The sequence below is a fragment of the Nicotiana tabacum genome, chromosome 17 (genome assembly GCF_000715075.1).
Source record: "Nicotiana tabacum cultivar K326 chromosome 17, ASM71507v2, whole genome shotgun sequence".
NCBI lineage: Eukaryota > Viridiplantae > Streptophyta > Magnoliopsida > Solanales > Solanaceae > Nicotiana > Nicotiana tabacum.
In genome coordinates, this window is record NC_134096.1 from 135,821,417 (window position 1) to 135,849,243 (window position 27,827).

The 27,827-nt window shown below is 40.5% G+C and overlaps 1 protein-coding gene across 1 annotated transcript; it reads left to right on the forward strand.

Annotated features, from left to right (window-relative positions):
- Window positions 1-17,798: 17,798 nt before the first annotated feature.
- LOC107832728 (thioredoxin reductase NTRB) lies at window positions 17,799-22,484 on the forward strand. The gene is made up of 2 exons (XM_016660593.2): window positions 17,799-18,982; window positions 22,195-22,484. The coding sequence occupies exons 1-2, from the start codon at window positions 17,950-17,952 to the stop codon at window positions 22,263-22,265; spliced, it is 1,104 nt and encodes a 367-aa protein (XP_016516079.1). The 5' UTR covers window positions 17,799-17,949; the 3' UTR covers window positions 22,266-22,484.
- The last annotated feature ends 5,343 nt before the right edge of the window (window positions 22,485-27,827 follow it).

Sequence of the window (27,827 nt, forward strand, 5' to 3'; positions counted from 1 at the left end):
TGTGTCGCACCTAAAACGATACTACTGCTAAGGTATGACCCTCTCATATTTGTTTACATTTCGAAACTAACCCCTGCAGGAGTCCAATCAAGAGCTAGGATGAATCCTTTAATACGAAGCCCTAGGTTTGGAAGCACGCGTTGCACTCTTTTTTCCTTAGACTGGTTTTATCCCAAGTGGATTTTTCGGCAAGGTTTTTAATGAGGCAACCAATGATCGTGCTAAACTTAGAAATAATTCGACAGTATCCGAGGCCTCTTTGCAATCGACCTCGAATACTGGGCGGGCATTAGCCCTCAAATATATCAAGTTCTGATGCAAGAGAAGTTATTTCGTAGCAACAGGGTTCCAATAGGAAAAGTTGTAAGAGCCAAATGGTCAAAACGAACCATGCTCATGTAGGTGGCTCGAACCCTGACGCAAAACATGAACACATGTATAAAGACTTGCAAAGAAAGTTCTCTTCTTTACCGATATCTTATATCCAAGATAAATTCCTCTATTTTCAAGATTTATTATACAAACGGGATTGAGATAAATCTCCGAGTTCGAGCAAGCACTCACTCGACTATTAAGCCTACATGCTACATCACTTCGAGTTCGAAAACATTCACTCGACTATTAAGCCTACGGGCTACATCACTTCGAGTTCGAAAATATTCACTCGACTATTACGCCTACGGGTTACATTACTTCGAGTTCGAATAATTCACTCAACCATTAAGCCCACATGCTACATTTCTTCGAGTTTGACTCATTCACTCGACCATTATGCCTACGGGCTAAATTACTTCGAGTTCGAAATATTCACTCGACTAATAAGCCTACGGGCTACATTACTTTGAGTTCAAAAACATTCACTCGACTATTACGCCTACGGGCTATATCACTTCGAGTTCAAAAACATTCACTCGACTATTTTGCCTACGGGCTACATCACTTCGAGTTCAAAAGAATTCACTTGACCGTTACGCCTATGGGCTACATTACTTCGAGTTTGACTCATTCACTCGACCATTATACCTACGGGCTACATTACTTCGAGTTTAAAACATTCACTCGACTAATAAGCCTACGGGTTACATTACTTCGAGTTCGAAAATATTCACTCGACTATTACGCCTACGGGCTACATTACTTCGAGTTCGAAAACATTCACTCGACTATTACGCCTACGGGCTACATTACTTCGAGTTCGAAATATTCACTCGACTACTAAGCCTACGGGCTATTTTTATTTCAAATTCAAGCAAGCACTCACTCGATCATCATACATACGGGCTATATTACTTCGAGTTCGAATCACTCACTCAACTAATAAGCCTAAGGGCTACATCACTTCAAATTCAAACAATCACTCAACTCGACTACTAAGCCTATGAACTACCTTATTTCAAGTTTGAATAAGTGCTCACTCAGTTATAAAGGCTACGAAGTCCAAATTCGATCGAATTGCCTAAATCCCTATGAAAACATTCATAAGGCATGAATAAAATCTCCACAAAGTAGGAAACAAAACAGAAGCAAGTCGGCAAAAAAAAGATATTTTATATATATAAGATTGTTTACACGATTGATTACAACATGGAAACTAAGGGCTAAGTTTCTTGGTTATCTCCGGGAGCGGTCTCTTCTCCATCGGGCTTCCCCCCATTCTCGGACCCGCTCTTACTCACATCATCATCATTGTTATCATCATCATCATCATTATCATCGTCGTCATCATCGGAAGCCAACGCTTCAATATCGACTTCAAGTTCTTTAGCCTTTTTTATCTCTTCAGCGAGATTGAAACCTCGAGCATGGATCTTCTCGAGGGTCTCCCTCTGAAATCGGCACTTAGCAAGTTCAGCAACCTAATGTGTTCGAGTATCGGCGGTCTCAGCTGCCTCTCTTACTTGGACCTGGGCAGCTTCAAAGTCGGCCCGATATACAGCCACGAGTGCATCGGCATCGGCCTTTGCCTTTTCGGCATTGGATTCGGCCTTGGCAAGTTCAGAGGCCAATCGAGCCTCGAGCTCCTCTATTCTTCTTGCTTGAACCGATCTTTTCTCCTTTATACTTTGAAGTTGGTTTTCGGCCAATGATAATTGAGCTCGAGCAGTTTCTTTCTCTACAGCAAAGCGGTCCATACATTCTTTCCACTTCAAAGACTCCGATTATATCTCATCGACCTCCTCATGGAGTTTCCTGATCATCTCAATTTTGTGCTGCAGCTGTGAGACCGAAAAATTAGCCATCATTCTGGTATCGAGCCCATAGGCTTTTAAAAGTATCATTACCTGCTCGGACAGATCGGTGTGACCTTGGTAAGCCTTAGCCAACTCAGCTCGGAGGTCTTTTATTTCCTCTCCCCTTTGCCCTAAGAGGAGTTTAAAGGAGTTCCTCTCCTCCGTAACCTGTTAAAGGTCGGCCTGATATCGACGCAGCTTAGTTCGGGACCGAGAACATGCTTCTCGATGAATTGTCCCGGCTTGCAAAGAAAGAAGAAACGAAGTTAGAAAAAAAAGTAAACATAAAGGTAATGCCAAATAATTTAAGGCTTACCTGATTCAAAGTCTGCTGCACTCCGTGAAAAAGATCTGATGTGTCACTTGTACCGGTAGCGTCCTTGACACCGGTAAACAAGTCACGAAAAGGATCCTCTCCATCATGAGGCATGTCTAGTTCGAGGGCCCCCAAAGCTTGGGCTTCTCGAATCGCCCCCGCGAAAAGCAGGGAAGGTGGGTGAGTCTTCGATTGCTACTGCCCCAAGTGAATCACTTGGAGCATTCTCTTCGGTTCAAAGCGATTCGGGGAGAGACCATTCAGACATATCCCCCATCCGTTGGCTTCGATGGGAAGCATCTTCGATCTCCAACAACTTGGGGACTCTGCCCGAATTATTCTCCGATATATCCCCAGTTCGAGGTAGAGCTTTATGGACCACCATCGATCCAGCTGCCTGTGGAACGTCGGTGGTCTTCTTCGTTCGGGCCGCCAGCGCAGACCCATCGTTTTCTTCTTCTTCTTCTTCCTTTAGACGCAGAATTGATTCTACGGTCAAAGGAATGGTATTTTTGTTCGGTTTACGAGCCATCGTCTTCTTCGGTTTTTGATCTTCGAGAACGGGGGCTCTTTTTCTCTAATTATCTTTCACCGGCTTTGGGACAGAGGCTGAAGCCTCTTTCTCGACGGACGAGGGCCTCAAAATTGCATCTTTGCCCACACCTACATGCGGGAAATTATATTAAAGTGTATGAAAAGCATCTTGTTCGAACTACAAAATAATACGAGATAGGGGCTTACCATGATTTTTGGCCTTCCATCGGCCCTTTGACAAGTCACGCCATGAGCGCTCGGCGTATGAGGAGGTCGAAACTAGATCCCGTACCTAGTTCTTGAGTTCGGGCACTGCACCGGGCATCCAGGGAACCATTTCATCACAAAAAGGGGAATATCGGTGAGAAAGGGAATGAAAGGACAAAATAGTAGGAGATAACAACAGAATTACACTTACGCTTCATGTTCCACTCCTTGGGAAAAGGCATCTTTTCGGTCGGAATCAGGTCCGAAGTCCTTACTCAAACGAACCTGCCCATCTAGCCTCGATCCCTATCCTCGTCTATGCTCGAGAACAGAGCCTTGGTAGCTCGACATTGAAGTTTTATTAACCCTCCTTGAAAAAGGCGAGGACGGTACAATCAGATGAGATGATCGAGGTTGAAAAGCATCCCCTCGATTTTGTTCACAAAATATCGGATCAAAATAACGATCCGCCAAAAAGAAGGATGGATCTGGCCTATGGTTATTAGGTATTTATGACAAAAAATCTATGATAACTGGGTTGAGGGTGCCTAACGTGAAAGGGTAAGTGTACACACTTAAAAACCCTCTCACGTGAGTAGTAATATCTTCTCGAGAGACGGCACTACCACTTCTTTGTTCCCCAAGTTACAATCTTTTTTTATCTGCTCGATATACCCCTCCCCCCAGCTATCGAACAAACATATCTCGATACAGGCTCACATCGGCCAGGAACTGGCGAACCTTTACCGAGTTTGAAATCGGAGGTAAGAACACACGCCGCGCGGAACGCACTCCTCAAGCCGTGGATCCACCGGTGTTTTGTCGGTGGCGGATTGGGAAGAAGAAGCTTTTTCTTTTTGGGGGACGGTTTTTGATGTCTTCACCATTTTTGGATTTATAGAAGGTAACAAAGATTTGGTGGTTTAGAAAAGGAATTTTGCAGAAAAGAATCAAAGATCAGCGATTAAACTAAGAAGAGACTAAAAAGAACTTGAAAATTTTTTTGAAGATTGAAGAAGTAAAAGTGATAAATGGCGGACGGAAAGGCTATTTATAGAGTGAAACAATGACGGTTCAATATCAGCGGTGGCCGACCACCGTCTGACATGCATTAAATGCCTTAAAAAACTAAATCGATGGGACAACTATCACGTGCGTCATGATCGGGCCCAATGTGAACGTCAGCTTATAATTCAATCGAGCCATTGAGAAATCATATCGTTTCTCACCACGTCCTTCCCGAGAAACGAGGGGACTATCTGTATACGGTCGAAATAAATTTCGACTTTCGTACGATTGATCGGGGCCGAAACATAATGGATCAAAGAAAGACTTCGTAATATCGAGATGGGTTCCGAAGGTGGTACTAACAAAGCTTCAGATTTCGAGTATAGATCAAACACCGAGTTCGAAGTCATTATAGAGCTCGGGTCCGAATCGAACTTTGATAAGATAATTTCGAGCTTAAGGGGCAGAGGCCAACCAGGATCGAGTCCGAATTATCACCTGATCCCTAGTCCATATCGAGTTCCAAAAGCAATACCGACCAACACCGAGGCCGATCGATCTCGAGCTCACAGACAAGAGCCGTTGCAAACACACTAAGGGAGAAATCTCGGCGGAAATTAGGGAAAAACTGATTTATCATGGGTTCTTCAGTATGTATTTTTAATTATGTCTAAAGTAGGATCCTCCACTATAAAGAGGATGGCTACATTTCTGTAGAGGGCATTTTTTTGGCTTACATCGTAATTCAAGCACCATATTCTCCTATATCGAAGAGTTATTCTTTTAAGTTTTATAAATTGATTCAACTTGCTTAGTCCTAAAAATCATCTTCTTTACAACCTTGTTTACTTTGCATTATTTGCAATCCATATTCGATATTTCTATTTATCCTTACGATTTGTATTAATTTATATCACATATCCTTAGAACTACATACAAATTTAACTCCATCCGTTTTTCGGGTAAACAAAAATATTAATATTTACAGAATCTTAAGATTTTAAAAACATTTGGTTAATTATATGTGAAACAAAAAATAGTACCGAAATACACAAAATAAATTTATAAATTAAATGAAAATAAAATTAGAAACATCCTCCTGCACCATGTCAATGGGTGAGGTATTTGTTGACATCATAAATATGAAGACGACAATGTCCATGAAAAAAAGATAAAATAGGTACATACCTTCACCTTGATTTTGATCAATTTAAAGCTCTAAACACGTACAATTCCTCATATACAAAGACAACACGATACCAATAAATATATCGGTGAAGACTCTTAAGATGTATAATTACGCATCTTTAATGTATCAAACCCAAATCTCCCTCCATAGGAGATTTACTCGTGAAAGGATTCTCCCTCGATGGATATAATTTATATAGTTACTTTTTACAATCCAAATAAGGAATTTTTTTTATAATTCCTTAATACCGAAAAATATTTTTAGTCAAAGTAGTTATTAATTTTAAAATATTGGAGAAAACAATTAGATGACCATTTTGTTCAATGCGAACTCTACTTTTAAAGGTAAAAAAAGGAAACGACATTTCGCTAAGAGCTTTTGTTGTTTTAAATATAATATAGATAGATATAGACTATGTAATTTGCATTAGGTAAGATTGGCTGAGTGAGTGATATATTTAAGGTAAAACTGCACGACTCATCAAACACAGTTACTAGATTTATCATTCGTAGCTATACCTTCAACAAATGTACCATTCATAGCTATATTTGAATTTTATAACAAATCTATGAAACAAGAGATTAATTGTTTTGAACTAAAATGTGAGATCTCTCGTAGCTTAGTTGGTTTTGTATCCGTTTGGTTAACAGAGGTCTTGAGTTTGACTCTCAACAAAGCATTTTATTTTTCTCTATTTCTCTTTGGTTGCATTCGTTGCGCGAACCCCTGTATACAGTTGATGTGAATACTGTTTACCCGAAAATTGGATAAAGTTGAATTGTATGTAGTTCTAAGGATATATGATATAAATTAATATAAATCGTAAGGATAAATAGAAATATCGAATATGGATTGCTAAGAATGCAAAGTAAACAAGGTTGTAAAGAAGATAATTTTTAGGACTAAGCAAGCCGAATCAATTTATGAAACTTAAAAGAATAACTCTTCGATAAAGGAGAATATGGTGCTTGAATTACGATGTAAGCCAAAAAACTGCCCTCTACAGAAATGTAGCAATCCTCTTTATAGTGGAGGATCCTACTTTAGACATAATTAAAAATACATGGTGGAGAACCCATGATAAATCAGTTTTTTCCTAATTTCCGCCGAGATTTCTCTCCCTTAGTGTGTTTGCAATGGCTCTTGTCTGTGAGCTCGAGCTCGATCAGCCTCGGTGCTGGTCGGTATTGCTTCTGGAACTCGATATGGACTCGGGATCAGGTGATAATTCGGACTCGATCCCTGTTGGCCTCTGCCCCTTAAGCTTGAAATCATCTCATCAAAGTTGGATTTGGACCCGAGCTCGATAATGACTTCGAACTCGGCGTTTGATCTATACCCGAAATCTGAAGCTTTGTTAGTACCACCTTTGGAACCCATCTCGATATTACGAAGTATTTCTTTAATCCATTATGTTTCGACCCCGATCAATCGTACGAAGGCCGAAATCTATTTTGACCGTATATAAATAGTCCCCTCGTTTCTCGGGAAGGACGTGGTGAGAAACGATATGATTTCTCAATGGCTCGATTGGATTATAAGTTGACGTTCACATTGGGCCCGATCATGACGCACGTGATAGTTGTACCGTTGATTTAGTTTGTCAAGGAATTTAATGCATGTCAAATGGTGGTCGGCCACCGCTGATATTGAACCGTCATTGTTTCACTCTATAAATAGCCTTTCCATCTACCATTCATCACTTTTACTTCTTCAATCTCGGCGGTTTCAAACTCGATAAAGGTTCATCGGTTCACGTTAGGTCCCCTCGACCCCGTTATCATAGATTTTTGTCATAAATACCTAATAACCTTAGGCCATATCCATCCTTTTTTTTTGGCCAATCATTATTTTGATCCGATATTTTGTGAACAAAATCGAGGGGATGCCTTTCACCCTCGATCATCTCATCCGATTGTATCTTCTTCGCCTTTTCGAGGAGAGTTAATAAAACTTCAACATCGAGCTATCAAGGCTTTGTTCTCGCGCATAGACGAGGATAGGGATCGAGGCTGGATGGGCAGGTTCGTTCGAGTAAGGACTTCGGACCTGATTCCGACCGAAAAGATGCCTTTTTCCGAGGAGTGGAACATGAAGTGTAGTGTAATTCTGTTGTTATCTCCTACTATTTTGTCCTTTCATTCCCTTTCTCACCTATATTCCCCCTTTTGTGATGCAGCGGTTCCCTGGATGCCCGACGTAGTGTCCGATCTCAAGAACTAGGTACATGATCTAGTTCTGACCTCCTCATACGCCGAGCGCTCATGGCGTGACTTGTCAAAGGGCCGATGGGAGGCCAAAAATCATGGTAAGCCCCTTTCTCGTATTTTTTGGTAGTTCGAACAAGATGCTTTTCATACACTTTAATACAATTTCTCGCATGTAGGTGGGGGCAAATATGCGGTTTTGAGGCCCTCGTTCATCGATGAAGAGGCTTTAGCCTCTGTCCTAAAGCCGGTGAAAGATAATAAGAGGAAAAGAGCCTCGTTCCCGAAGATCAAAAATCGAAGAAGAGGACGACTCGTAAGCCGAACAAAAATACCATTCCTTTGACCATAAAATCAGTTATGCGTCTGAGAAATGAAGAAGAAGAAGAAGAAAATGATGGGTCTGCGCTGGCGGCCCGAACAAAGAAGACCATCGACGTTCCACATGCAGCTGGATCGATAGTGGTCCAAGATCAGACCGATCTGTTCGAGCAGGTAATGATACTTTTAAAAGCCTATGGGCTCGATACCAGAATGATGGCTAATTGTTTGATCTCACAGCTGCAGTAGAAAATTGAGATGATCGAGAAAATCCGTGAGGAGGTCGATGAGATAAAAGCGGAGTCTTTAAAGTGGAAAGAAGGTATTGACCGCTTTGCTACAGAGAAAGAATCTGCTCGAGCTCAATTATCATCGGCCGAAAACTAACTTCAAAGTATGAAGGAGAAAATCTCGATTCAAGCAAGAAGAATAGAGGAGCTCGAGGCTCGGTTGGCCTCTGAACTTGCCAAGGCCGAATCCAACGCCAAAAAGGCAAAGGCCGATGCGGATGCACTCGTGACCATATATCGGACCGACGCTGAAGCTGCCCAGGTCCAAGCAAGAAAGGCAGCCGAGGCCGCGGATACTCGAGCACATTGGGTTGCTGAACTTGCTAAGTGTCGATCTCCGAGGGAGACCCTCGAGGATATCCATGCTCGAGGTTTCGATCTCATTGAAGAGATAAAAAGGGCTAAAGAACTTGAACCAGATGCTGAAGCCTTGGCTTCCGATGATGACGATGATGATAATGATGATAATGATGGGAGTAAGAGCAGGTTCGAGAATGGGGGGAAGCCCGATGGAGAAGAGACCGCTCCCGGAGATAATCAAGAAACTCAGTTCTTAGTTTCTATGTTGTAATCAATCGTGTAAACAATCTTACATATAACAAATATCTTTTTTTTTGCCGACTTACTTCTATTTTGTTTCTCGCCTTTTGAAGATTTTATTCATGCCTTATGAATGTTTTCACAGGGATTTAGGCAATTCGATCGAATTTGAACTTCGTAGCCTTTATAACCGAGTGAGCACTTACTCAAACTTGAAATAAGGTAGCTCATAGGCTTAGTAGTCAAGTTGAGTGATTGTTTGAATTTAAAGTGATGTAGCCCTTAGGCTTATTAGTTGAGTGAGTGATTAGAACTAGAACTAATATAGCTCGTAGTCATGATGATAAAGTGAGTGCTTGCTTGAACTCGAAATAAAAATAGCCCGTAGGCTAAGTAGTCGAGTGAAAGTTTCGAACTTGAAGTGATGTAGCCCGTAGGCGTAATAGTCGAGTGAATGTTTTTGAACTCGAAGTAATGTAGATCGTAGGCATAATAGTCGAGTAAATGTTTATGAACTCGAAGTAATGTAGCCCGTCGGCTTATTAGTCGAGTGAATGTTTCGAACTTGAAGTAATGTAGCCTGTAGGCATAATGGTCGAGTGAATGAGTCGAACTCGAAGTAATATAGCCCATAGGCATAATGGTCGAGTGAATGTTTTTGAACTCGAAGTGATGTAGCCCGTAGGCGTAATAGTCGAGTGAATGTTTTCAAACTCAAAGTAATGTAGCCCGTAGGCATAATAGTCGAGTGAATATTTTCGAACTCGAAGTAATGTAGCCTGTAGGCTTATTAGTCGAGTGAATGTTTCGAACTCGAAGTAATGTAGCCCGTAGGCGTAATGGTCGAGTGAATGAGTCGAACTCGAACTAATGTAGCCCATAGACGTAATGGTCGAGTGAATTTTTTTGAACTCGAAGAAATGTAGCCTGTGGGCTTAATGGTCGAGTGAATGATTCGAACTCGAAGTAATATAGCCCGTAGGGGTAATAGTCTAGTAAATGTTTTCGAACTCAAAGTGATGTAGCCCGTAGGCGTAATAGTCGAGTGAATGTTTTCGAACTCGAAATGATATAGCCCGTAGGCTTAATAATCGAGTGAGTGCTTGCTCGGACTCAGAGATTTATCTCAATCCTGTTTGCATAATAAATCACGAAAATAGAGGATTTTATCTTGGATATAAGATATTGGTAAAGAAGAGAACATTCTTTGCAAGTCTTTATACACGTGTTCATGGTTTGCGTTAGGGCTCGGGCCAAATACATGAGCATGGTTCGTTTTGATCATTTGGCTCTTACAACTTTTCCTATTGGAACCTTTTTGCTACGAAATAACTTTCTTGCATCAGAACTTGATATATTTGAGGGCTAATTCCCCCCCAGTACCCCCCGTATTCGAGGTCGATTGCAAATAGGCCTCAGATACTGGCGAATTGTTTCTAAATTTAGCACGATCATTAGTTGCCTCCTTAAAAACCTTGCCGAAAAATCTATTTGGGATAAAATCGGTCTAAGGGAAAAAGAGTGCAACGCGTGCTTCGAGACCTAGGGCTTTGTATTGAAGGATTTATCCTAGCTCCTGATCGAACTCCTGCAGGGGTTAGTTTCGAAATATAAACGAATATGGGAGGGTCTTACCTTAGCAGTAGTATCGTTTTAGGTGCTACACATTCCAATTGCTTGATAGTTATTTGCCGTTTATAACACCTAGCTTGTATGATCCTTTTCTGACGTTTTCGAGAACATGATACGGTCCTTTCCAGTTTGGTCCTAGTTTTCCTTCATTTGGATTTCGGGTACTAAGGGTGAATTTTCTTAGCACTAAGTCCCTGAGTTTAAAATGGCGAAGCTTGGTTCTATGATTATAGTATCTTTCGATTCACTGCTTTTAGGCGGCCAATTGGACGAGAGCAGCTTCTCGTTTTTCATCCGATAATTCGAGGCTAGTGTTCATAGCCTCGTTATTTGATTCTTCTGTTGTATATCGAAACCTGGCACTGGGTTCCCCTACTTCGACTAGAATCAAGGCTTCAGAGCCATATACTAAGGAGAACGGGGTTGCCCGTACTAGATTTTGATGTTGTTCGATATGCCCAAAGGACTTCGGGTAGGATTTCTCTCTATTTTCCTTTAGCGTCGTTCAACCCCTTATTTAGGTTTTGAATGATAGTTTTGTTCGTTGATTCGGCCTGACCATTCCCACGGGGGTGATAAGGTGTTGATAATATCCTTTTTATTTAGTGGACTTCGAAGAATTTCGTCACTTTACTACCGACAAACTGTTTCCCATTGTCACACACTATTTCGGTGGGTATCCCGAATCGATATACGATATGATCCTAGATAAAGTCTATAACCTCTTTCTCTCTTACTTTCATGAACGCCTGTGTTTCAACCCATTTAGAGAAATAGTCAGTCATAAATAAAATAAACTTAGCTTTACTTGGGGCCGATGGCATAGGGCCGGCGATATCCATTTCCCATTTCATGAATGGCCATGGGGATAGGACCGAGTGAAGTTGCTCTCCGGGTTGATGGATCATTGGCGCAAACCTTTGACATTTTTCATATTTTCGAACAAACTCCTTTGCATCTTGCCCATATCGATCCAATAATACACTGCCCTGATTATTTTTCGGACTAATGAATCGACACCGGAGTGATTTCCACAAGTTCCCTCATGCACCTCACGTAGGATGTAATCAGTGTCTCCTGGGCCTAAGAATACTACCAATGGTCTATCGAATGTCCTTCGGTATAGCGCTCCATCTGCAGTTAATGTGAATCGAGCACTTTTGGTTTATAGGGCCCTCAAATTTTTAGGGTCCGATGGGAGCTTTCCATTCTTTAAGTATTCAATATACTTATTCCTTCAATCCTAGGTCAGGCTCGTAGAATTTATCTGGGCATGACCTTCTTCGATCATGGATCTCGAGAGTTGAACGACAGTCCCCGAGCTTATTTCGCCTTCCTCGACCGATGATCCCAAATTTGCAAGTGCAGCAGCCTCACTGTTCTGCTCTCGTGGAACATGCTGTAAAGTCCATTCTTTGAAATGGTACAAAGTGACCTGCAGTTTGTCCAAATACCTTTGCATTCTATCTTCTCGAACTTCGAAGGTTTTTTTTACTTAATTTACCACCAGCAAAGAGTCACACTTGGCTTTAATAACTTCTGGTCCTAAGCTTTTAGCTAGCTCGAGACCTGCAATCATGGCCTCATACTCGGCCTCGTTGTTATTCAACCTAAGAGTTTTGATAGATTTCTTAATAGTGTTACCCGTAGGTGGCTTTAAAACGATGCCTAGCCCGGACCCCTTCACGTTCGAAGCCCCGTCCGTAAAAAGGGTCCATACCCCCGTTGACGTACTCGACTTCAATAAGAGTTATTTTTCAACTTCGGGTACGAGGGTCGGAGTGAAATCAGCCACGAAATCTGCTAAATTTTGAGACTTGATGCTATACGGGGTTGATACTCGATGTCGTACCCGCTGAGTTCGACATCCTATTTGGCCAATCGGCCTGATAGTTCGGGCTTGTGAAAAATATTATGAAGCGGGTAAGTGGTTAATACGCATATGTGGTGACATTGAAAGTGCGGTCTTAACTTTCTAGAGGCGCTTATCTGTGCAAGTGCCAATTTTTCTAGGTGCGGATATCTAGTTTCTACTTCTCCTAAGGTTCGATTTATATAATAAACAGGAAAATGCGTACCTTGCTCTTCTCTAACTAGGACACCGCTTACCACGATTTCCGATACTGCTAAGTACAAGCAAAGTTTTTCGTCTGTTTTTGGAGTATAAAGTAGTGACGCGCTCGATAGATATTGTTTTAATTCCTATAATGCATGTTGGCATTCCAGGGTCCAAGCGAAATCGTTCTTCTTTTTTAGCAGAGAGAAAAATTGGTGACTTCGATCTGACGACCTTGAAATGAATCGGCCTAAGGCTACAATCTGTCCCGTTAGCCTCTGTACGGCTTTTACGCTGTCCATGATGGCGATGTGTTCGATGGTCTTGATTTTATCGGGGTTAATCTCGATCCCCCGATTTGACACCATGAAGCCGAGGAACTTGCCTGAACCGACCCTGAAAGCACACTTTCAGGGTTGAGCTTCATGTTGTATTTCCTTAAATTATCGAATGTTTCCTGCAAATGGGTTAAATGGTCCTCTGCGCGCAGGGACTTAACAAACATATCATCAATATAAACTTTCATTGATTTACCTAATTGCTCCTCGAACATTTTATTTACTAAAAGTTGATAAGTAGCTCCTATATTTTTTTAGCCTGAAGGGCATCACATTATAACAATATGTTCCATATTTGGTGACAAATGAAGTCTTTTCCTGGTCTTTAGGGTTCATTTGGATTTGATTATACTCGGAATAGGCATCGAGAAAAGAAAGGATCTCGTGGCCGGCCATGGCATCGATCATGCGATCGATGTTGGGCAGCAGAAAGGAATCTTTGGGGCATGCTTTGTTCAAATCTTTATAATCTACACACATTCTAAGTTTGTTCCCCTTTTTAGGTAGTACAACTACATTGGCTAACCATTCGGGATATTTCACCTCCCGAATGGACCCTATCTTGAGAAGTTTGGTTACCTTGTCCTTTATGAATGTGTGCTTTACCTCGGACTGGGGTCTTCTCTTTTGCTTCACCGGTCTGAACCTAGGGTCCAAGCTTAGCCGATGTGTAGTTATATCCGGTGGGATTCCTGTTATATCTAAATGGGACCAAGCAAAACAATCCATGTTATCGATAAGAAATTGAATAAGTTTGTTCTTGAGTTCGGGGGTTAATCACGTTCCCAGGTATACTTTTTGTTCCGGAAAATGCTCGATTAATATGACTTGCTCCAATTCTTCGATCGTTGATTGGGTAGCGTCGGAATCATCGGGAAGTACGAAGGATCGAGGAATCCTATGATCATCATCTTCATCGATCTTCTGATTTTCTGGTTGGGTTAAAGTTGGTGTCTGTGATTGCTATTTGGCATGTTGTTATCCCTTTGAGGTCGATCCCTTTATTGGCAAAAGCGAGAATATCTGATTCGCTTCCTCAACGGCAAATATTTTTCTTGCGGCTGGTTGCTCTTCGTACACTGTTATGACCCCCCTCGATATTGGGAATTTAAGAACCTGGTGTAGGGTCGAAGGTACAACTCTCATGTTGTGGATCCATGGCCTTCCAAAAAGGGAGTTGTACCTCATGTCGCCTTCGATTACGTGGAACTTCATTTTCTGGATAGTCCCAGCCATTTTTTATTCATAAGTACGGATATTACCAGTGCATCGTTTTGAGGTTGTATGACTCCTTCTGCATCTTCATCATTGAAGGACAAAGTTCCTATGGGTGCGTAATCTTAAGTTCGAGATTGCTTTTCGTGCGTTTAAGTACCGACCCTTGAGGGGTATCGACAGTGCCGATGATCGTGTGAATAACATGTTGTGGTTCTTCTTATTCGTTTCGCTTGCCGAAATCCCTGTTTTTGAAATGGTTCTTCGCCTTGTCGCTTAAAAATTCTCGAAGGTGACCTTTATTGAATAACCAGGCTACCTCCTCTCTTAGTTGCCTGCAATCTTCCGTTCTTTGGCCATGGGTGCCATGATATTTGCACATTTGATTGGGATTTCTCTGGGCATGATCGGTCTGTATGGATTGAGGCCATTTAGTGTCTTTGATGCGTCCAATAGCCGATATGATGGCGGATGCATCAATGCTGAAGTTATACTCCGGTAACCGAGGCGCTTCCTTAGATCTGGTAGGCCTGTCGAACCCACTTCTGTTCATCGGTCCCCGAGACCCTTGACCTCGATCACTTCTTTTGTTGATTTGTCCGGGGTTACATCTCGATTTATTAATTCTGTGGTTTCCGTTATACGGTCGATATCGATCCCTGATCGGACCTTATTCTCAATTGATATCCCTTCGAGCAGCGGGTTCAGCCCCCAACTGATCATCTTCGACTCTAATTTTTGACTGGTACCGATTGTGCATGTCGGCCCAAGTGATAGCTGGGTACTCGATCAGGTTATGCTTCAGTCGTCGTGATGCTGTCGAACTTCGTTCGTTTAAACCTTGAGTGAAAGCCTAAACAACCCAATCGTCTGTGACTGGTGGCAGATCCATTCGTTTCATTTGAAAACGAGATACGAACTCCTTAGCATCTCATTATCCTTTTGTCTTACCTTGAAAAGGTCTGATTTTCTTGTTGCGACCTTTATGGCCCCGGCGTGTGCCTTTACGAAAGAATCTGCTAACATGGCAAATGAATCGATCGAATTCGGTGATAGGTTATGATACCAAATCATTGCTCCCTTCGAGAGGGTCTCGCCAAACTTTTTCAACAACACAGATTCGATTCCATTGTCCTAGAAATCATTACCCTTGATGGCGCACGTGTAAGAGGTGACGTGTTCGTTGGGATCGGTCGTTCCGTTATATTTGAGAATTTTGGGCATACGAAATTTTTTGGGGATTGGTTTTGGGGCTGCGCTCGAGGGGAAAGGATTTTGCAAGATTCTTTTGGAATCCAACCCTTTTATCATTGGTGGAGCCCCTGGGATCTGATCGACCCTGAAATTATATGTTTTTACTTTTTTATCGTTGGCTTCGACTCGCTTTGTGAGCTCCTCGAGTATTTTAGCGATTTCGGGAGTAGTCCCCGATTCTTGCTCATTTGACCTCACTATGGCTGGCTCCGTTCTGTGGACAATTTATCGGGGTGGACTGGGCTCCGGCCTGCTTGGTAGCTGGGTTTGGCTCTGCAACTGAGCTATCGCTACCTGTTGGGCTTGTAACATTTCAAAAATCATACGCAAGCTGACACCGTTTTTCTCAATGTTATGGGTGTTTCGAGCTGCAGACTGAGTGCCACCATGAATGCTATTTTCAGGTTCAGAATGTATGTTCGCCTCAATGGCCACATGCGAATTGATATCTATCGGCACTCCGATCCGAGCTCCAATGGCGTTGACAAGTAGTCTTTCGGTATTGGGTGTCAAGTTGTTGTTCTCATCTTGAAGACAAGCTTCGTTGTCGATAGGTAAGGCCATTTGATTGGTAGTTAGTCGTTGCTAATCTGAAATTCTAGATACTTTCGGAAACAAGCGCAAAACGGTGTATTTTTGCAGATTCGTATCAAATAACCACTCTTATCCTTAGCCCTACGATGAGCGCCAAACTGTTTACCCGAAAAACTGATGGAGTTGAATTTGTATGTAGTTCTAAGGATATGTGATATAAATTAATACGAATCGTAAGGATAAATAGAAATATCAAATATGGATTACAAAGAAATCAAAGTAAACAAGGTTGTAAAGAAGATGATTTTTAGGACTAAGCAAGTTGAATCAATTTATGAAGTTTAAAAGAATAACTCTTCGAAATAGGAGAATATGGTGCTTGAATTATAATCTAAGCCAAAAAACTGTCCTTTACAGAAATGTAGCCATCCTCTTTATAGTGGAGGATCATACTTTAGACATAATTAAAAATACATAGTGGAGAACCCATGATAAATCAACTTTTCCCTAATTTTCGCCGAGATTCTCTCCCTTAGTGTGTTTGTAACGGCTCTTGTCTGTGAGCTCAAGCTCGATCGGCCTCGGTGGTGGTCGGTATTGCTTCTGGAACTCGATATGGACTCGGGATCAGGTGATAATTCGGACTCGATCCCTGTTGGCCTCTGCCCCTTAAGTTCGAAATCATCTCATCATAGTTCGATTCAGACCCGAGCTCGATAATGACTTCGAACTCGGTGTTTAATCTATACCCGAAATCTGAAGCTTTGTTAGTACCACCTTCGGAACCCATCTCGATATTACGAAGTCTTTCTTTGATCCATTATGTTTCGACCTCGATCAATCGTACGAAGGCCGAAATCTATTTCGACCGTATACAAATACGATTGATCGAACTAATACAGTTGACACATACTATATTCGTTGTGCATTTAAATACAAATTATATAAGCCGGTAACAATTGAAAATTGCTCTATATTTAAAGTCGGACGGTAATGGGTTGAGTCCAACTGACCGATCACAATTTTAAGCTGAAGAATATTGAAAAGTAACCAAAATAATAAAAAAAAAGTTCTGTTAGAAGGTTTAATATGAACATAAATAAAGTGGCTATACTTATTCTTCGATGGAAAAAGAAGAAAACAAAAAGTAAAATGTGAACTTTTGACTTTGTAAATAGGCTGCTTCGGCATTGTGACATTCTTGTTTTTTATTGAATCGGACAGTTTAAGGACCAAGGCAAAGCCTGAGTATAGTATATTTGGATGTGATTCTTTGGATTGTCCTTATCCAATTTATTAGAAGATTCATTATTCCTATATTTCACATTAAGATAGCTAAATCTCTTTCTATTTATTTCCTAGCACGTTTGGCCGACTTATTGAAGCTTTAGTAATCTCCTAAGATATTTTGATAATTGACTTATTCTTTCATTATTAAAAATTAGAACAAAATATTTCTTATAATTTGAAACAACGCAATTCTGATTTTTCACTTACAATTTGTATTAAAACATACAATTTGTATTAAAAGTGCCTTCATGTAAGTCTTCAATCGTGGAGTCTCATCGATATCTCATCGGTGAGGTGTTGACTATAATATTATAAATATTTACTATAATTTAACTTTTTTTATTATGAAACATATATTAATTAGAAACACACCTTTATAGTCAAGCTAAACTATGTCCTTATTTAACTTCTCGAATCAAGTGTTCGAGGATTGCTTTATGTGATTTTCCTTTGATTTCATGTCCGAGATTCAAATTTTTTGTTTGAGAACTTCTCTAGAAACTAATCTCAGAAAACTAATACAAAAGAATTCAAATTCACAAATATAATATAAACAAGGTGATAAGGAATAACTTGGGCTTCAATTTACCTCCAAATAAGAACTTTAAAAACAATAGAAATGAAGGAATAAGATGTTGAACTAAGCTAAGCATGTAATTGGATTCCAAATCTGGTTTTGCTTCCAAAACTATATTTCCAATATCATAGAGTACACATTTCTCATTCAATATTCATATTTAAACAGTTGCAAAGTCAAACTAAAACCCATTCATTTCAAAGCAAAAATATGAGGGGGAACTGTTGGCCAAAACTCTTAAATACCCTCAAAAAAGCTCGTAACCTAATTCCCGTCGCTGCCCTCACCGCCACCACCTCCGCTAATTCTCCCAAAATCTCCTCCATGGACGACCTTCCCAAAACCCTAAAAACCCGCCTATGTATCATCGGCAGCGGCCCCGCAGCTCACACAGCCGCCATTTACGCCGCACGTGCCGAGCTAAAGCCGATCCTCTTCGAAGGATGGATGGCTAACGACATAGCTCCCGGAGGTCAGCTTACGACCACCACCGATGTCGAGAACTTTCCCGGTTTCCCCGAAGGTATTGGCGGTGGTGAGCTTATGGAACGGTGCCGTGCGCAGTCCGTTCGTTTCGGGACACAAATTCATACTGAAACTGTAACTAAAGTTGACTTTTCTAAAAGTCCTTTTAAGATTGTTTCTTCTGATAGGACTGTGTTTGCTGACGCCGTTATTATTGCTACCGGTGCTGTAGCTAAGAGGCTTGAATTTCCCGGCTCCGGCAATGACGGGTTTTGGAATAGGGGAATTTCGGCTTGCGCCGTTTGTGACGGCGCGGCTCCGATTTTTAGGAATAAGCCGTTGGCGGTGATTGGTGGTGGGGATTCAGCTATGGAAGAAGCTAATTTTTTGACTAAATATGGTTCTAAAGTGTATATTATTCATAGGAGGGATGAATTTAGGGCATCGAAGATAATGCAAAGCAGGGCATTGAGTAACCCAAAAATAGAGGTGATTTGGAACTCAGGTGTAGTGGAGGCTTATGGGGAGAAGCTATTGGATGGATTGAAGGTGAAAAATGTTGTTACTGGGGATGTTTCGGATTTGAAGGTTTCGGGCTTGTTTTTCGCCATTGGGCATGAACCAGCTACTAAGTTTTTGGATGGGCAGTTAGAGTTGGATTCTGATGGGTATGTTGTGACTAAGCCGGGGACAACGTTGACCAGTGTTAGGGGTGTTTTTGCTGCTGGTGATGTGCAGGATAAGAAGTATAGGCAAGCTATTACAGCTGCTGGCTCAGGTTAGTTGTTCAAACTTGCTTTAGTTATTGCTTTGCTTATCTCAGTATGACTACTTTTTTATTCTTGATTGTGATTTCTAACATTTGTAGAATTTGAATATCAATTAACTGGCTAATGCCCTTAGATGTTGTTGAATGCTTGTACATATTTCTTTTGTTGATATTTGGTCTAAAACGTTAGTAGAGACATGTTTCATTAGTATAGCAAACTTTTGGTTTTATCAATGAAGTAGAGAATACACTCTTTGTAGCTATCTTGTCTGGATATTTGCTGAAGAAAACCAATTCGTCAAGTGACATAATGGCAGTCTTTTATTGTGGTTTACTCTAGTTTTATAATTTTTATCATTCACAATGGCTCCTCTTGAGCTCCGAAATGTAAGATTTAGAAGAAAAGGAATGAAGAACAGCCCCATTTGTGTCGTGTCAATTTGATTTGGTTATTGTAAGAGGAACTTCTCGATATTAGCAGTAAGAATAGAACGGATATATGATATGAAGAAACCAATAATACATACGGAGATCGCCTTAGGGGGTGGCAAGGCACCGTGCTGCCTAAAGTAACACTTGAACATTAGTCTATGCATTGCAAACAGTGTTATCAAAGGCGCACTTAAAGCGCACTTAAGCCCTGAAGCGAGGCTCAAAACATGTTGAGCGCTCACTTAATGTAAATTTTTTTCAATTTCTTTGACCATATATTTGGTATTCATGCTTATAGATATTAGTCTTGGATTACACATGCATATTTGTAGTTTTTCTCCATTTACGTCTTTCTTCATTAAAGCTCACGCTTTATTTGCGCTTTGCGCTTAAAGCCCCAAAAGACCTTGGAGCTTTTATGCTCTTTTCGCCCTTGATAACACTGATTGCAAATTTGCTTGAAATGTTCTTGGAGAAGTCTCTAGTGTAAGGACCTCTACCCCATAGCTGGGGTGGTGGGGCTGCCCTTGCGATGGACAAGAAAAAGGGTTTAAAATGCAGTTTTTGTATTTTGTTCCAATCTCAGATTTTTCTTTGGTTCAATAGCATCCACTAGCATAAAACAAATTACTTGATAATTGATTTAATTAGTATTTGGAGAAGTATTTTTGTGTTGGAAAAACTCACCTGATTATCATTTAGACCTTGCCATGATTTACAGAACTTCAGATTTCTCATTGCTTAAAGTTGCTTTTTTTAAAACTCTAGCGATATCTGCCTCGATACGAAACCAATGCCAGGAAGATAATCCTTTAAAACATCTGGCTGGTCATGATGGCATCTTGTCCGAATGCTTTGGATAAACCATCTTTTTTAGAAAGAAAGGTTCAGCATAGATCATCTTTTAGGGATTGTAAAAATGTTTTTGAACTCAGTAAGAGAATTAGTAACCTCATGTTTCACTATAATCATAGAAATCACGATTCTATGATCTTCTGATGCCTTCTTCATATTAAAGAAAGCATCAACTGGAATCTGAGCTTTGGTTAATCCATTTTCATAATAACGGGCCTTTTTGGTGATGAAAGAATCACGATATTTTATTCCAAAAGTATGGGTCTTTTGCCAACTGTTTTACCATTCTAAGGCAGGATTTAGCTCCTACAGATTTATCTCTGACAGAACGATTTCGAATCAAATACCAAGTAGTTAAACCAGTTCGCTGAATTGAAACCAGTTGTTGACTATTTAGTCTCTGATAAATAAATTAAAAAAAAGAAACTCAATGAAAAAAAATTAAATACTCAAGCTTTGAGAAATTGTGCATGCGATTCTTTTCAATATTGATTTTTGACGTGGTTTAAGATTATGCAATTGTAAGGTTTAGTGCTAGTTTGTGGCTATGTCAATGCTGGGTTAGATCATAGTGTTTGCATAAAAGGGATTTTTTGTTTAAAGAAAAAATTGTAGCAACTCATTCATTATTGTTTCTAGTACTGTTGTGAGGTATCCTGATTTCCTTGGAAGATATATAATTGTCAAATGGATAAAAGTTATGGTATATGTTCTAGCACGTGTTTGCTGGAGCTTTTTTTTATTAAGCTCTGTACTTCTGCTGGTTTCCGTAATTTACTGAAATGTGTCCAAGGGATCCTACTATGTTCAGAACATGTTATTGAACTAGGTTTGCTTTTTACATTATGCTTGTGCAATAGTAGGTAGCTAATGTTGATTCATTTTTATATTTGGAGCATCCTTGAGAAGGAAACATTTTTCCTGATAAATTAAACTGAGAAAGAAACATTTTAAAAGGAATGACCTTGTGAAAGAAATATGATATCTGTTGGGTGCGGGTAGTAGCTTCCGCATACATAAAGAGTACCTTTGTGAAACAATTTGATTTCTGTTGGGTGCTCTATGTAATGCTGGTACTGTTGCACTTGGTGCTTAGAAATTTTGTATGATGCCTCTTGCCTATTCTTTTCTAAACATTTGTTGCAACTTTAATCAAGAATATCTCTATGTGCTAAACTTGGTTGGATACTGATATTAACACCTTAACATTTTGATACTCGAGACGTTCACGAATTCTATTATTGGAATCTCTACCCATACGAGACCCTAGATCTCTGAGTTATATTAATGTGAAAAAAATGGTAGGTAATTTACGCCTCATGTAAAAGTTGTACACAATGTTCATTTGAAATAGGGGTGGCAAACGTGCTGGTCGGGTTGGATATTCGCGGGTCGAAAGCGGGTAATTCAAAAAACGGATAAATTATCCGACTCGACCCATATTTGAGACGGATAAAAAACGGGTTATCCGGTCGATAATATGGATATCCATATTATCCATGGCTTTTTGAATATGATCACTTATGGGGGAATTCCTAGTCTCCCAAACTCGAGGAACCCCCAATTTGAGGCTTTACAAATGTAAAAGAAACACATTAGTTATCCATTGGTTATCCATTTGGTTAACCATTTTCTAAGTGGATAATATAGTTCTTATCCATATTCAACCCATTTTTAAAAAGTTCATTATCCAACCCATTTTTTAATGGATAATATGGGTGGATAACTGTTTTCTTTTACCCATTTTGCCACCTCTAATCTGAAATGGTGATGCCTTAGGGGAAGCTTGTGATAATTGCATCAATATGTTTATTTTAATCGCTTGTGTTTTACTTTATGATTTTGTCAACAATTGTGTCTGGACTAAGCATGTTTCTCTCGAAATAACACATGGCCTAATGTTCTTTTGTTCTTGTTTTGGGGCATGCTTGTAGGGTGCATGTCAGCTTTAGATGCCGAACATTACTTGCAAGAAATTGGTGCCCAAGAGGGAAAGAGTGATTGATTGCTTGGTATTGTTCCATTGAAGTGTCTTTGAAATTGTGTTGCAAAAGGTCAGGATTGCATTGAAATCTTTGTATTAAGAATTTGTTTCCTCGCAAATATTTATGATTGAAAAGCATATTATTTTTATGAAGCGATTTCTCAAGCCATGGTTCGTTCGTTGTACTAAACTGTTGGATTAATTTGAGAGATGCAATAGTTATCATCAGCTTTATTGTAATTTTATATTGTTGCCACTTCATATTGCATTTTGTTTTTTAAGCACAATTATGTCAAAGACGTAGAGAGCCATTTCCAGAGTGGCTTTTGATCTTGCAATTAGACTTGGATTGATGTTCATTAATCTTTTTAACAACAAACTAGTTCGGCGATGTTGGTGAAGAATCTTGTAATTAGACTTGGAATGATGGTTCATTACAACAAGTAGTTCGGCTGTGTTGGTGAAGATCTATTTCGATAAACATTACTCTTTAGAATAGATTGGGATTATAAATCAGAGATTTTATAACAAATTATAATATTTCTTTTCAGAGAATTATGATTTCTATAATATCTCAAAAATTAAACAATGTATTACTTAATTCTTCATGTTGTAATGTCAATTTGAGTGCACGATAGTTTAGTATTGAATTTGTATTAATTTCATGAACATATTTTCGAATCTAATAGGACGTTGAAAGCTTGTTCTTGAATCTATGTTATTAGTGACGAAAAATTCTACATTAGGTACAATAGTTTTGGATTTAGTTGCATTTACATATGCTCATTACTTCTGGCAATATAGAGTTGTTCGTGCATTATTCCTCGACTGATTTGCATTAAAAATGTTGCTCAAATTAAGTTTGATTGATGGATGCTTCGATTTTTTTCTAGCTCGAGCCTCCTTCGTGCTTGAACCATCCATTCGAGTTGCTATATGGTTCAGATTAAGATGTGCAAACCCATAAACTAACATAACCGATCACCCTTTTGCTTCTTTTTGAAAGGCAATGTTTGAGTTGATACATTTGACTTGTGTATTTTATTAACAATCGAGGAATAAAATAATATAGTTTTGATTGAAAATTTACTACGGTAAAGGAAAATACCATATAAAAGTTCAAACTTTATACATACACATGAATATTGATTTTTGAAAGTGGTAGTGTAAGTTATACTATTAGTTATACAGGAATATATCATTATTAATGAATTTGAAATTGTATTTCTAAAGACCAACGGGTTATTACATGAATTGAGACATAGAGAATACTACTTTTTAAAACTTTTTTAAGATCAACTTTTCACTTTAAATAATATTTTATTTTATATTTACGCGTAGTCTGCGTAGGGTGTGTTTCATTTTTAGTCCGACAATTATTATGGTCATTTGTTGCCTTGCGCTGACATGAGATTGTAAGCAAGGTAACAGGTGCATCCACGTCGGACCCCTCCAAATTCGCACCAACTTAAATTGGTTGTATATTTGGCCCATTGATAGCCACGTAAATTCGACAAGTCCAGAACTCCAAATTCGTATTGACTTCTACTTTACAAAAACCTTTGGACCTAACCCCAGCAAGTTTGAGAAGTATCCACTGCCGTTTTGCCGTATAGCTTGTTTAAAATGGCTTAGGGATAGATATGGAATTGGTGTCAATGCACCTCACTTTTTCATCTCATAGCTCTTACGAATCCTTCACTGCTGTGACTAGTACGTAGTACCATTTGCAAACTAAACCCTGCAACATGACGTTTCCCATATTTCGTCCACTAAAAATGGACACTTAACTACTTAAGGCGGCGTTTGTGCCTTCTGCTCTAACTCTCCACAGAGTAATTAAACAATTTTAGAACAGTATATATTCATATTAAGTTCACAAATGAGCAGTGTGTGCAATAATAATTTCATACATACTGTTTACCCGAAAAACGAATAGAGTTGAATTTGTACATAGTTCTAAGGATATGTGGTATACCTTAATACAAATCGTAAGAATAAATAAAAATATCAAGTATGAATTGCAAAGAATGCAAAATAAACAAGGTTGTAAAATTTTAGGACTAAACAAGTGAAATCAAATTAAGAAGTTTGAAAGAACAACTCTTCACTATAGGAGAATATGGTGCTTGAATTACAATGTTAGTAAAAACTTGCCCCCTACAGAAATAATAACCATCCCCTTTATAGTAGAGGGGGATCTTACTTTAGATATAATTAAAAATATGTAGTGGGAGACCCATGATAAATCAGCTTTTCCACAATTCCTGCTAAGATTCTCTCCTCTAGTAGGATTGCAACGGCTCCTGTCTATAAGCCCGATATTGACTCGAGTTTTCGGTCTTGACTCGAGCTCTCGATCTTGGCTTGAGCTCGATTCTGACTCGGACCCTTGAATTGATTCAGGGTCAATGTTGGTCGGTCTCTGGATCATAAGCTCGACAACTTTACTTAGCATCATACTTCGATTTGGATTCGAGCTTGATTGTAATATCGAGCTCGATATTGATCGACCTCTCGGACTCGAAGCTTGTTTGTACCAACTTCGGAACCCATCTCGAAGTCTTACATCGATCGATTCTGTTTCGAACTCGATCAATCGTACGAAGGCCGAAATCTATTTCGACCGTATACAGATAATCCCCTCGTTTCTCAGGAAGAATGTGGTGAGAAACGACATGATTTTTCAACGGCTCGATCGGATTGTAAGCTGACGTTTACATTAGGCTCGACAATGACGCACGTGATAGCTGTCCCATCGATTTAGTCTTTCAAGGTATTTAATGCATGTCAGACGGTGGTCGACCACCGCTGATACTGAACCGCCATTGCTTAAACCTATAAATAACCCTTCCTTTTATCATTTATCACTTTTATATCTTCATTCTTCTAAATTTTCCAATTTCTTTTTCGTATTCTCTGAGTTTATTCGCAAATCTGTGATTCGTCTTTGCAAAATTCTTCTTCCAAATTACCAAGTCTTTGTCACCTTCTTTAAATCCAAAATGGTGAAGACATCCAAAACCGTCCCCCAAAAAGAAAAAACTTCTTCTTCCCAATCCGCCGCCGATAAAACACTGGTGGATCCCCGTCCTGAGGAGTGCGTTCCGGCGGCGTACGTTCTTACCTCCGATTTCAAACTTGATAAAGGTTCGTCGGTTCCTTGCCGATGTGAGCCCGTATCGAGATATATTTGTTCGATAACCCGGGAGCACATCGAGCGGATGAAAAAAGATTGTAACTGGGAGAACAAAGAGGTGGTAGTGTCGTCTCTTGAAGAGGGTATTACTACTCACGTGAGAGGATTTTTAAGCGTGTATACTTATCCTTTCACGTTAGGTCCCCTCGACCCTGTTATCGTAGATTTTTGTCGTAAATACTTAATAACCCTAGGCCAGATACATCCTTCCTTTTGGCGGATCGTTATTTTTATCCGATATTTTGTGAGTAAAATCGAGGGGATGCCTTTCACCCTCGATCATCTTGTCCGATTATACCGTCCCCGCCTTTTTCGAGGAGGGTTAATAAAACTCCAACGTCGAGCTACCAAGGCTTTGTTCTCGAGTATAGACAAGGATAATGATCAAGGCTGGATAGGCCGGTTCATTCGAGTGAGGACTTCGGACCTGATCCCAACCGAAAAGATACCTTTTCCCGAGGAGTGGAACATGAAGCGTAAGTGTAATTCTGCTGTTATCTCCTATTATGTTGTTCTTTCATTTATTTTCTCACCAATATTCCCCTTTTGTGATGCAGCAGTTCCCTGGATGCCCGGAGCGGTGCCCGATCTCAAGAACTGAGTACGTGATATGGTTTTGACCTCCTCATATGCCGAACGCTCATGGCGCGACTTGTCAAAGGGCCGATGGGAGGCCAAAAATCACGGTGAGCACTTCTTTCGTATCTTTTGATAATTCGAATAAGATGCTTTTCACATACTTCAGTAAATATTTTCGTATGCAGGTGTGGGCAAGGATGCGGTTTTGAGGCCCTCGTCTGTCGAGGAAGAGGCTTCGGCCTCTGTCCTAAATCCGATGAAAGATAATTAGAGGAAAAGAGCCCCTATCCTCGAAGATCAAAAATCGAAGAAGAGGACGGCTTGTAAGCCGAACAAAAATGACATTCCTTTGATCGTAGAATCAGTTCTGCGTCTGAGGGATGAAGAAAAAGAAGGAGAGAATGATGGGTCTGCTCTGGCGGCCCGAAAAAAGAAGACCAACGACGTTCCACAGGCAGCTGGATCGATGGTGGTTCATAAGGATCCGCCTCGAACTGAGGATATATCGGAGAGAGATTCGGGCAAAGTCCTCCCCTCGAGTTGCTGGAGATCGAAGATGTTTCCCATCGAAGCCGACGGATGGGGGAGATGTCTGAAGGGGCTCTTCCCGAATCTTTTCAAACCGAAGAGAATGCCCCAGATGACTCATTTGGGGTAGTAACAATCGAAGGCTCGCCCACCTTCCCTGCTTTTTCCGCAGGGGCAATTCGGGAAGCCCAAGCTTTGGGGGCCCTCGAATTAGATAGGCCTCATGATGGAGAGGATCCTTTTCGTGACCTGTTCATCAGCGTCGAAGACACTGCCGGTACAAGTGATGCATCAGATCTCTTTCATGGAGTGCAAGAGGCTTTGAATCAGGTAGGCCTTAAATCATATAGCGTTACCTTAAAGTTTGCTTTTCTTTTCGACTTTGTTTCTTCTTTCTTTGCAGGCCGCGACAGTTCATCGAGAATCATGTTCTCGGTCCCGAACCGAGCTGCGTCGATACGAGGCCGAGCTTCAATGGGTTACGGAGGAGAGGAACTCCTTAAAGATCCTTTTGGGCCAAAGGGGAGAGGAAATAAAAGACCTCCAAGCTGAGTTGGCCAGGGCTCACCAAGAACAGATCGATCTATCTGAGCAGGTAATAATGCTTTTAAAAGCTTATGGGCTTGATACTGGAACGATGGCTAATCTTTCGGTCTCACAGCTGCAGCAGAAAATCGATATGATCGGAAAACTCCGTGAAGAAGTCGATGTGATAAGAGGAGAGTCTTTGAAGTGGAAAGAAGGAATGGACTGCTTTGCTGCAGAGAAAGAAACTGCTCGAGCCTAATTGTCATTGGCCGAAAACCAGCTTAAAAAAATGAAGGAGAAAAGTTCGGTCCAAGCAAGAAGAATAGAGGAGCTCGAGGCTCGGTTGGCCTCTGTACTTGCCAAGGCCGAATCTGACGCCGAAAAGGCAAATACCGATGTGGATGCACTCGTGGCCGTCTATCGGGCCGATGCTAAAGCTGCCCAGGTCCAAGCAAGAGAGGCAGCCGAAACCGCCGATACTCGAGTACATTGGGTCGCTGAACTTGCTAAGTGCCGATCTCGGAGGGAGACCCTCGAGGAGATCCATGCTTGAGGTTTCGACCTTGCTGAAGAGATAAAAAGGGCCAAAGAACTCGAAGTCGATGCTGAAGCCTTGGTTTTCGATGACGATGATGATGACAATGATGATGCCGATGTGAGTAAGAGCAGATCCGAGAATGGGTGGGAGCCCGATAGAGAAGAGACCGCTCCTAGGGATGACAAGGATGCTTAGTCCTTAATTTTTACGT

Coding starts and splice junctions, on each gene's coding strand:
- LOC107832728 (XM_016660593.2), top strand. CDS start 17,950: ATGAGGGGGAACTGTTGGCCAAAACTCTTAAATACCCTCAAAAAAGCT. Junction 18,983..22,194: donor TATTACAGCTGCTGGCTCAG/GTTAGTTGTTCA, acceptor GCATGCTTGTAG/GGTGCATGTCAGCTTTAGAT.